Below are 12,129 nucleotides of genomic sequence, written 5' to 3'. Positions count from 1 at the left end.
CTCCACCCCCACTTGCCGAGCCCCTGCTCCCCCCACCGCAACCTTGTCGCGGGGCCCAAGGTCCCCTCCTCCTCTTTTCCGCCTCCGCGGAACTCGGAATCCTCCCCACCCTCCACTCTGTCCCGGTCCCGCGGATCCCTGGGTCCACCCCCCCACCCCCACCTCCGGCCCGGGGGCGCGCGGCGCGCAGGCGCAGGCGCGGAGGGCGGGCGCGGGCGGAATGGGGACTGCAGCGGCGGCAGCGGCGGCGGCCGGGGAGGGGGCGCGCAGCCCGAGCCCCGCCGCCGTGTCGCTCGGCCTGGGCGTGGCCGTCGTGTCGAGCCTGGTGAATGGGTCCACGTTCGTGCTTCAAAAAAAGGGCATCGTGCGCGCCAAGCGGCGAGGTAGGGCGGGCCGCGCGGGTTGTGATCTTGGTCGGGGGTGGGGGTGGAGGGAAGAGCCGCCGGGCGGTGGGAAGGGGAGCGGCCGCAAGTTGGGGGTGTTTGGGTCGCCGCTCGGGGCCTGGCCCAGGGAGAAGGCGGAGCACCGCGGAGGGGCGGGCTGCGCGGGCGGGAGGCTCCTCGCCCACCTGAAGCGCAGGCACGGTCGCGGCCCTGCGTCCCAGCAGCGTTAACAGCCCCTGCCGTGTTTTGCCTTCCGGCAGTTCCAGAAGCGGCCCGGGCCCTGGTAGTTGTGTCTCCCCTACCCTGTTTCTCCCTCCCTAGCGGCTGGAGAGGCCTTGTTCAGTTCGTTAGGGTTTCTCTAGCTGACTTCTTTCTTCCTTCCCAGACCCTCCCACTCCCTCTGCAGCCGCGCAGCCTACCAACCTGCCCTCGGGTTGGAGCCCAGGCGTCCCTCTCACCCGCACCCCCGCGCTGCTAGGAAAACCTCGTTTATAGTATCCCCGAAATGGTCGAAGCGCAGTGCTTGTTCAGAAGGAGCGACGGCCCTTTCGCCGTGGCTGCAGCTTCGAGTGCACTTGAGAGAGCAAGACCCGCTCTTTTGCCCGCCCCCGCCGGCCACGCTGCAGTGGCCACGCCAGTGCAGAAATAAGAACTGTGCACTAGGCAGGCCAGGGGCGGGACAGGTGGGCCAAGGAGGCGCTCACTCTCAGTGTCAAGCAAGAGGTCTGTGCTTTTCTTTAGCTTCTGTTCCTGGAGTCCTTGTTTGAGCCACTCTGGTTTAGACTTCATCTGATTATGAGTGATCTTTAGTGTGAAGAAAGCGCAGAGCAGATTTTTTTAAAAAGCAAAAAATGGACCAACTTATTATTCCCCTGGTGGATACACCACCAAACCCCACTCCTTAGTAATGTGGAAAGTGAGAGATGTAGCACAGTTCTTTGCCAGTGTCCCTCTGTTTTCAGAGAGGTCTGAGACAGTTTACTGAATGCAAGATGTAGCATGCTTTGAAACTGAAAAGAAATGCTGCTCTGAGAAGGACAGAGAATCTTGTGATTGTTAGCTGTATTTTCACAAGAATGGTGTTAAGAGTTCTCTGGGGAAAATGAAACCACCAGGTCATGGGTTTGAGAATAAGTAAACTTATTTAATAGTTCTGATTCCAGAACACAGGTGAAACTTTCTCAGAGTGTCCTGGATGGTGAACCAGGAGTCCCTTCAGGAAAGAGATAAAGGGGCCCTGCGACCTCAAATGAAAATATAAAATCATGAATATTTGTTTAAAGAATTAAACTTCAAAGTGAAAACACTGAAGTTTACATAAAATCTAAATAAAGGCAAGTATGACTTCCTTAGGATGCAGATGTGAAGACCCATCTGGCTGTGGTGCAGTTTTTAGGGAGCACCTATTAGTTTGATGGGCTTCAGGGGTGTATGAAGTATTTGCTGTGACCCAAAAATAAACAACATATGTGCCAATCTGTGAGATGTGTGAGAGGAGAACTCCACCTCTGTGGTGGTCCTTCCAAAAACGTACAACCCCAATCTTACCATGAGAAAAACATCAAAGATGAGTTGAGGAACAGCCTGCGAAATGTTTGACTAGTCCTTCGCTGAGGTTGTAAAGTCTGAGATACTCACAGGAGGAGCCTAAGCACACATGACAATATTAGGGAAAATCTGAGGAAACCTTAATACAGACTTTAGTTAATAAAAAACCATTATTGAGTAAAACTAAAGTGTTATTTTAGCTCAGCTTATGTGTTTGAGGGAATTAGTGAATAAGAAAATAAAAAATCAACCAGAAAAAAACCAGCCATAGTCGATACTGTTATTTATAACTACATACTATGCCTTTAAATTAATAAAGGTGAAAATGTGATATTTGCTAATTTCATACTTTCCCACTCACCACCCACTGCCACAGATTCAAGTTATCTGGGGTACTCATAGTGATGGAAGACAGACGTATACCTTGTTTTGATAAATTTAGTTTTGACTTGTTCGATAGATATTCATGAAGCTCTTATTAGGTGCCAGTCACCGTTGTAGGTATTGAGAATATGCAGTTTTAGAATCTACTCTCCCTAAAATCTTTTCCCACCTTTGCTAGCAAGAAGCAGAGTTGACCATTATGAAATGCCTGAGATGGAGAAGGTAGGAGGAAAAAGGAGGTAGCTAAGAACTAGGAAGTCAAGTTCTTGCATTGAAGGAGACTGGTCAGTTTCTTATACTATACAAACCTGTCTCACCGAAAGTTTCCTTTCTTTTTTTTTTTAAGATTTTATTTATTTATTTGACAGAGAGAGAGGGAGGGGACATGCACAAGCAGGGGGAGCAGCAGGCAGAGGGAGAAGCAGGCTCCCCGCTGAGCAGAGAGCCCAGTGTGGGGCTCCATCCCAGACCCTGGGATCATGACCTGAGCCAAAGGCGGACTGAGCCACCCAGGCACCCCCTGAAAGGTTCAACTTTAAACAAATTGCCACATGAGAGCGTTTCTTTGGAGTTTTAGCTTCAGGAGAGGTAAGTTCTGGTTTCAGCCCTTCTGGGGGTTTTGGGGCAGGGCTTCCTCTGTTACAGGTTTTCAGAGAGTTTTGAAAGGGCCTTCCCAGTGAATGGAGTACCCAGATAGTCCAGGAGCACTCTCCACAACACAAGTTCAAGTTGCCTGACTCCTGGGGAGCCTTTGAAGGACTCTGCATGGGAAGAGGGAAGAGGGCACACAGATCATTTATAGTGTTAGAACCCAGTTAAAGCAGGACTTAAGTGAGAGAAACAAGGTAATCGTTGATGTGAAAGCATTTGTGGAAAACCAATTACAACTTTTAGAATTTCTGTGCATATAAGTGAGGATGTCCAGGGAGTCTGATGGCATTAGGGTGGTATCCTGCCCTCGAACAGGCTTTGTGGAAACAATCTCAGGAAAGTCACGTGTTTGAATTTGCTGCAGGCTTTGGAGAATTGCATAGTAAGTTACTATATGTAGAATGCCCTCGACCAGGATGAACCAGCTGATCTTTTTAAAATCCCTGTCATCAAAACCAGGGGAGGCTATCTCATACCCATGAGAATGGCAATTATAAAAACAAAACATAAAATTATAAGTATTGGTGAGGATTTGGAGAAATTGGAACTCTTGTGCACTGTTCATGGGAATGTAAAGTGGTGCAATTGCTATGCAAAAAGTATGGTGAGCCCTCAAAAAATTAAACATAGAATTACTATATGATCCAGCAATCCACTTCTGTGTATAGACTCAAAAGAAGTGAAAGCAGGGTCTTGAACAAATATTTGTATACCCGTGTTTATAGCAGGAACAAAAGGACATAGTGAAGACAAAAGGTGGAAACAACCCAAATATCCATTGACAGATGAATAGATAAACAAATTGTGGTATCTACATTTAAGGGAGTGTTACTTAGCCTTAAAAAGAATGGTGATTCTGACACATGCTACAACATAGATCAACCTTGAGGACAATATGCTAAGTGAAATAAGCCAGTCAGGAAAGGACAAACACTTTATGATTTCACTTATATGAGGTACCTAGTCAAATTCAGATACAGAAAGTAGAATGGAGGTTGCAGGGACTGCATGCAGGAAGCAGGGAATTGAGGGTTAATGTTTAGTGGGTGCAGTGGTTCTGTTTGGGAAGATGAAAAAGTTCTGGAGATCAGTGGTGGTAATGGTTGCACAACAATGTGACTGTACTTAATGTCATAATGAAACTTAAAAATGTTTAAAATGCTTATTTTTATGTTATGTATATTTTACCGTAATAAAAGAATCATTTTCAGTTCATAGTCTCCTTGCTGAGGAGTACAGCCTAGAGGTATTGTCACACTGTTAAGACACTCAGAAGGTGAGTGAGTTGTCTTGTGAGAGTGGAAACTGATAATTCAGGTGTTCCACCTGCTGCCCCAAGCCTTCTGTACATTATTTCTGAAGGGCTTGTTTTCCCTAGCTGTGGGATATATGTGTGCTTTCTCCTTGCCTCTCTTGCCATCTCCAGACACACACTTAGGCACATTGCCTCTACACCCAAAGACAAGACAGGCACATGTTATCTTCATCCCTGTAGCCCTTTGGTCTGTGGTTAGTTTCCACTGTTTCTGTGAACCCTCCAGACCTTGACAGATGGGGTCAGTTGCCTCTCCTGTGTGTTTCCTTAGCACTAGTCCTCAACACCCTTCTGCCTCTGAAACCCATGGGATGATGGCCTGTTTACTTGTCTCTGTTACCCTGGATCTTGGCTTGTCAAGGCAGACACAGTTCCTGTCTGCTTGGGATACATGTGGTAGACACTCAGAATGCTGTTTAACTGGCCATGAGTAGCTGTGGAGTGAAGAGGGTAAAACTGAACCTTGTATTTCATGATAAAATTGCAGAGCTTTCTTCAAGTTACTTAAAGCTAACTTCATTTATTTGTGGCCCCTACTAAATAAAGGAGGCCAGACTTATTGATAGATCTGAACATCTACACCTATCTGATCTTTGTCTAGTCCTGAGGAGAGATCATCGATAGGGAACATGGTGAGAGTAGTAGGAGAGTAGCTCTGAAGCCTGTACCTGGCTTAACTGATACCGTTTCCATAAGAAGAGAAGACAAAGGAAGCTTATAGAAGACCCATGGTGTCCCAGACTAATGTCAGCTTGCTGAGCCCCCTCCTCTCTTTCTGTCCCTTCCCCCTTTTCTCCCTTCCTCTATCTCTCCATGTAGTCTCTTCACATGTTGCCCCTTGGGCTTCCTTACACTATGGTGGTCTCAGAGAAGTCAGACCCCTTACATCGTGGGTAGTTTCCCGTAGACCAAACCTGCCAGGACCATGGTGGAAGCTGCTTAACTATTTGTGGCCTGATCTGAGAAGTCTTGCAGTGCTACTTCAGCCACATTTTATTGGCTAACTCAGGGCCCGTCCAGGTTCAGTGTGGTTGGGGAATGTATGAGGGCATGGATCCCCTGAGGTGTGATACAGAAAGAAGAAGAGGAAGTTGAGGCATGCACCTGATATGGGACTGCTGGTGCCAGGATTTAAACCCAGCTCATGCTGATTATGAAGATCATCAATTTTACCCTTGTCCCTGTAGGGAAGGTAAGGGGGAAATAGACAAATTCATCTATAGGATAAGGCTTTTCTCTTGAGGGGCTTCACAGTTTATTTGGTAATCTGATACTGAGCTATTGTAAGTGTGGATAATACCCGAAGACATTAGGTCAAATAAAAATTTATTCTCGGGGCGCCTGGGTAGCTCGGTCGGTTAAGCATCCAACTCTTGATTTTGGCTCGGATCATGATCTCAGGGTTGTGGGATCAAGCCCCGGGTGGGAGCTCAACACAGAGTCTGCCTGGGATTCTCTTCCCCTCTGCCCCTCCCTCTGCTTGTGCACTCTCCCTCTCTTTAAATAAATAAATAAAATCTTAGAAAAATGATTTATTCTCATTTTCATAATGTATAAGCAAAATACCCCTTGGTCTTATTGGACTGCTATTGGACAGAGTGTATTTTTTCCTCAAAAATGTGTATAGATATAGTATAAAATATGTCATTTATATTTTCAATCTTTTAATTAAGTCCTTAATGAGTAAACAATCCTTTAAAAAGTTTTTTTAACCATGAGGGACTGGAAAAGACCACTCTTCGCATTAAACAGGTGATGGGGATTAAGCAGTTCACTTGTGATGAGCACCAGGTGATGTATGGAGGTGTTACATTGTACACCTGAGACTAATATTACATTGTAATGTTAACTAACGGGAGTCTGAATGCAAGCTTAAATACCGCTTTTCAAAAAGTAATATGCACAATCCCATACTCCCTAAAACTTCTGGGCCAGAAACTTGTGACTATGAACTGAGCCTCAGAGGCAGTGCCCTTGACCCAGGGGACAGCAGGCAGAAAGAGGGTTTGCCTTGCTTGTTCATGCCCAGTCAGAGCTCTTTGGTTTGATGTAATTATTCAGCAGAGTATATCATGAATTCCCAGAACCTGGGCAATAGTCATGTTCTTTAAAAAAAAGCATCTTCTTCCGGACTGTAGAGTTTTTGGTCATTGTTTAAAATCTGGGAAGTACATAAAACTGTGAATAGGAAAATAAAAAGTATCACCTTTTCAATTTGAGATAATTGCTGTTATATTTAGGGTGTATTTTTTCCTAGTCACTTTTCTTTTTCTTTAAAGGTTTTATTCATTCATATGGCAGAGAGAGAGCACAAGCAGGGGGACCAGCAGGCAGTGGGAGAAGCAGGCTCTCTGCAGAGCAAGGAGCCCGATGTGGGGCTCGATCCCAGGACCCTGGGATCATGATCTGAGGCAAAGGCAGACACTCAACTGACTGAGCCACCCAGGTGCCCCTCTTCCTAGTCACTTTCAATACTTATCTTTCAGAATAGAATTTTAATGAAAAAATTCTACATACAAAATATATCTAACACTGATCTAGGGTATAGAGTAATAAACACCACCCATCAGATATTCCAAAAATATGTGTATCCTTAAAATCTAAAAAAACCCACTTTTTATTATGGAAAATGTCAAACACATACATAGAAAAAATAGTATAATAGACCCTCATGGTACCTATCACTTAGCTTCAACAATTATCAGTTTGGCCAATCTTATTTCATCTATACCTCAAGTGCCATCCCCTCACCCCCACCCCAGTGGAATTTTTTACCCAAATTTCAGGCAGAATACTATCTCATCTAGATATTTCAGCAAGTATCTCTTTGTTAAATAAAACCATAATATATTTATTGTACTTAAAAATTAACAATCATTCTTTAATATTCTTATGGTCAGTGTTTAATATTCTGTCATTATCTCAAGTTTTCCCTCTCTTTATCTTTTAGAATCAGGATCCAGCTTTGGCCCATATATTGCTCTTAGGTAGTACATCTCTTCATGTACTTTTTTAAAAATTTAAATTCAATTAGCCAACATATAGTACATCGTTAGTTTCAAATGTAGTTTTCAATAATTCATCAGTTGCGTGTAACATCCAGTGCTCATCACATGCCCTCCTTAATGCCCATCACATGTACTTTTAAAAATGGGACAGAACATACATGAGTCTATGCTGTGTGTGTCAATTTATATCCTGTGGTTATGCTCCATCTGTCATGAATTCATCCCATGTTGTTAAATATTCTTTGAAAAAATATTCAGTGGCTGCATAAATGTTTCCGTTCTCCTTTTGTAGGACATGGGTGTTTCTAGTTTCTTTGTTAATATAATATGCTATATTGAATATCCTTGCATATAAATCTTTGTGGGTTATTTCCTTTGGATAGCCCCTTGCAATAGAATTTTAAAAGTGATATTCTTATAGGGGCGCCTGGGTGGCACAGTCGTTAGGCGTCTGCCTTCGGCTCAGGGCGTGATCCCAGCGTTCTGGGATCGGGCCCCACATCAGGCTCCTCTGCTGGGAGCCTGCTTCTTCCTCTCCCACTCCCCCTGCTTGTGTTCCCTCTCTCGCTGGCTGTCTCTGTTAAATAAATAAATAAAATCTTAAAAAAAAAAAAGTGATATTCTTGTAAACCGTATATATACACATGTGTGTGTGTATAGCCAAATTGATTTCCAGGAATATGTGTGTGTGTGTGTGTGTGTGTATATTTCCAGAAATATATATTATAATATAATGTATATTATAATTATATATTATATAATTTATTATATATTATATATAATACATTTATGTATTTATAATATATTTGTATTTATAATATATATATAATATATATAATATCTATTCCATTCCCACCAGCAGTGCTTGAGAGGCATGCTCATATTTAAATGTAGTGGAAATATAAACATGTATGCCCAAATTTCATTTTCCACAATTTTGGCTTATCTCTGTTATAGTTCCATTCTAGTAGTCGTGCCTGAGAACTCATTATCCTAGATTGTTCTGTTCACATCAGTAGAGCACACAGGTATAAATATCTGATATCTACCTGTCATGAAAGCAGGAATCAACCACCCTGGCTTCTCTGCCCTCAGGGTGTGTCGGGGGGAGGGGGGGAAGCCTCTCTCTCTGTGAGGAAAAAACTGGGAGAGAAAGCTCTGCAATTATGGCAAGGAGAAAGTGGATCCTCTCTAAGGGCAGAAACCATGTCTTGGGACTCTTTTTAAGTTTTTGTATGCACTAAGGACTGTGTACCTGATGGTTCTAGTAAATACTTAATAGATGGGCAGAGTAAGGAAATAGAATACAACTATTCCAGTGAGCTTCCTGGAGGGAGTAGGATGAGAAAGGAGAATATGTTAATATATACCATATTCATTTTCCTTTTGAAACACAGAATGTCATTGTCTGAAGAAACAGAGAAACTTTATCGCAGAAGTTAATGCATTATGGTCAACATTGTGTGGGCTAACCTAGAAGTTTAAGTATTGTTTATAAACTATTTCTTTTTAAAAATATGGGAGTATAATTACGTAAACTGCACAAATCATAAGGGTACAGTTTGATGAGTTCTGACAAATAAATATACTTAACCAACACCCCAGTAAAAGAAATTGATTATTGCCATAACTCTAGAAAGTTCCCTCCCCATGTCCTTTTTCATTCTATCCTCTACACACCAGAGTGCCCACTCTTCTGATACCTGTCTGCATAGAGATAATTAGTCTTGCCTATTCTTGAACTTCATTTAAGTGGATTCATACAGTATGTATTTTCTTACATCTACTTTTTTTGGCTCAGCCTGATTTGAAGATTCATCATGATGTGTGTATCAATAGTACATTTCTTATATTGCTAAATAGTGTTCCATTGTTTGAATATACCATAATTTGCTTATTCATTCTCCTCTGATGAACGTTTTGGTTGTTTCCAAATTTTTACTATTTGAATAAAGGTGCAATGACAATTCTTATATATTTCTTTTTAAAACATAATGTTTTCATTTCTTTCCAGTAAATACCTTGGAATAATAGTGTTGGATCATGGAGTAGGTATATAATTAAATTTTAAGAAACTACTAAACATTTTCCCACTATAATTGTACCATTTTATGTTCTCATTAGCAGTGGGCTAATGTATGAGGGCTTCAGGTGTTGCACATTCTCTTCAACATTTCGTGTCATCACCTGTTTAATTTTAGTCTTTCGTGAGTGTATAGCCGTATCTCGTGACTTTCATTTGCATTTCCTGATAACATATCGAGTATCTTTTTTTTTAAAGATTTATTAGAGAGAGACACACACAGAAAGTGTGTGCGTGTGGGTGCACACAAGCTGGAGGGGCAGAGGGTAAGAGAATCTCAAGCAGATTCCATGCTAAGCATGGAGCCTGAGGTGGGGCTTGATCCCACAACTTTAAGATTATGACTTGAGCCAAAAACAAGAGTGGGTTGCTTAACTGACTGCGCCACCCAGGTGCCCCAGTATTGAGTATTTTTAAATTTTATTGGCCATTTGTATATGCTCTTTAGTGAGGTGTCTTTTAAAGAGTTTTATTGGATCGTATCTTTTTATTATTCATTGTTTGTATGTATATTCTGGATACAAGTCCTTTGTCAGATATAGGAATTGCAGGTCTTTCTCTGTGGCTTGCGTTTTCATTTTTTTAATGGTGCATTTGGAGGAACAGAAAATTTAAATGTTGATGAAATGTAACTTTTTTTAACTTTTATTTTAATTCGTTAGTTAACATACAGTGTTATATTAGATTCAACAAGTCCATAAATCACCTGGTGCTCATCACAAATGTACTCCTTAATCCCCATCACCTATTTAACCTATCCCCACCCTACTCCCCTCTAGTAACCATCAGTTTGATCTCCGTAATTAAGAGTCCTGTTTCTTGGTTTGTCTCTCCTTTCCCCCTCTTTGCTTGTTTGTTTTGTTTCTTAAAATTAACATATGAGTGAAATCATATGGTATTTATCTTTCTCTGACTCACTTATTTCACTTAGCATTATAATCTCTATCCCTATCTATGTCATTGCAAATGGAAAGATTTCATTCCTTTTAACGACTAAATAATATTCCATTGTATATATACACCACATCTTCCTTATCCATTCATCTATTGATGGACATCTGGGCTGCTTCCATATCTTGGCTATTGTAAATAATGCTGCTATACATATAGGGATGCACGTACTCTTTGAACTAGTGTTTTTGTATTCTTTGGGTAAATACCTGGTAGTGCAGTTCCTGGATCATAGGGCAGTTCTATTTTTAACTTTTTGAGGAAGCTCCATACTGTTTCCTGCAGTGGCTGCACCAATTTGCCTTGCCACCAACAGTACACAAGTGTTCCTTTTTCCCCACATCCTCACCAAAAGCTGTTGTTTCTTGTGTTGTTGGTTTTAGCCATTCTGACAGGTGTGGTATCTTATTGTAGTTTTGATTTGCATTTCTCTGATGGTAAGTGATGATGAACATCTTTTCATGTGTCTGTTGGCAATCTGCATGTCTTTGAAGAAGTGTCTGTTCATGTCTTCTGCCCATTTTAAATTAGATTATTTGTTTTCTGGGTATTGAGTTTTAGAAGTTCTTTTTTTTTAAGAACGATTTCTCAACATTTGCTGCAACATGGACGGCACTAGAGGAGATAATGCTAAGTGAAATAAGTCAAACAGAGAAAGACATTTATCATATGGTTTCTCTCATCTATGGAACATAAGAACTAGGAAGATCGGTAGGAGAAGAAAGGGATAAAGAAAGGGGGAGTAATCAGAAGGGGGAATGAAGCATGAGAGACTATGGACTCTGAGAAGCAAACTGAGGGCTTCAGAGGGGAGTGGGGGGAGTGGATTGGGCTGGTGATGGGTAGTGGGGAGGGCACGTATTGCATGGTGCACTGGGTGTTATATGCAACTAATGAATCATGGAACTTTACATCAAAAACCAGGGATGTACTGTATGGTGACTGACATAATATAATAAAAAATATTATAATAAAAAAAATAAATGCAAAGGCTAGTTGACTTTTAAAAAAATAGAAGTTCTTTTTTTTAAAAAATATTTTATTTTTATGTAATCTCTACACTCAATGTGGGACTCGAACCAATGACCCCAAGATCAAGAGTCGCATGCTCTACCAACTGAGCCAGCTAGGTGCCCAAGTTTTATAAGTTCTTTATATATTTTGGATGCTAACCTTTTATCAGCTATGTCATTTGCAAATATCTTTTCCCATTCTGTAGGTTGTGTTTTAGTTTTTTTGATTGTTTCCTTCGTTGTGCACAAGCTTTTTATTTTGATGAAGTCTCAGTAGTTTATTTTTGCTTTTGTTTCCTATGCTACAGAAGACATGTCTAGAAAGAATTTGCTATGGCTGATGTCAGGGAGTATACTTCTTGTGTTCTCTTCTAGGATTTTTATGATTTTACGTCTCACATTTAAGTCTTTAATCCATTTTGAAGTTATTTTTGTGTATTGTATAAGAAAGTGGTCCATTTTCATTCTTTTGCATGTTGCTGTCCAGTATTCCCAATACCATTTGTTGAAGAGACAGTCTTTTTCTCATTGGATGTTCCTTCCTGCTTTGTCGAAGATTGATTGACCATATAATTGTGGGTTCATTTCTGGGTTTTCTATTCTGTTCATCTCTGTGTCTTTTTTTTGCCAGTACCATATTGTTTTGATTATATTAGAGTTTTGTAATAGAACTTGAAGTATGGAATTGTGATGCCTCCAGCTTTGCAATCTTTCAAGATTGCTTTGGCTATTTGGGACCTTTTGTGGTTCCATACAAATTTTAGGATTGTTTGTTCTAGTTCTGTGAAAGATG

At 41.4% G+C, this 12,129-nt stretch overlaps 1 protein-coding gene across 4 annotated transcripts in view; it reads left to right on the top strand.

Moving 5' to 3' along the window:
* The first annotated feature begins 206 nt into the window (after nt 1–206).
* Nucleotides 207–12,129, top strand: part of NIPA1 (NIPA magnesium transporter 1) — an 87,676-nt gene continuing 75,753 nt past the window's right edge. For all 4 annotated transcript variants that reach the window (XM_040642651.1, XM_040642650.1, XM_040642649.1 and 1 more), the window contains exon 1: nt 207–383. In XM_040642651.1, the coding sequence (XP_040498585.1) occupies nt 221–383 (163 nt within the window). In that variant the 5' untranslated portion in view covers nt 207–220. The remainder of the gene's footprint in view (nt 384–12,129) is intronic.

This window comes from Ursus maritimus, unplaced genomic scaffold, assembly GCF_017311325.1.
Source record: "Ursus maritimus isolate PB19 unplaced genomic scaffold, ASM1731132v1 scaffold_27, whole genome shotgun sequence".
Classification (NCBI taxonomy): domain Eukaryota; kingdom Metazoa; phylum Chordata; class Mammalia; order Carnivora; family Ursidae; genus Ursus; species Ursus maritimus.
The sequence above is the reverse complement of the archived record's forward strand: the minus strand, read 5'-3'. Positions and strand labels throughout refer to the sequence as shown.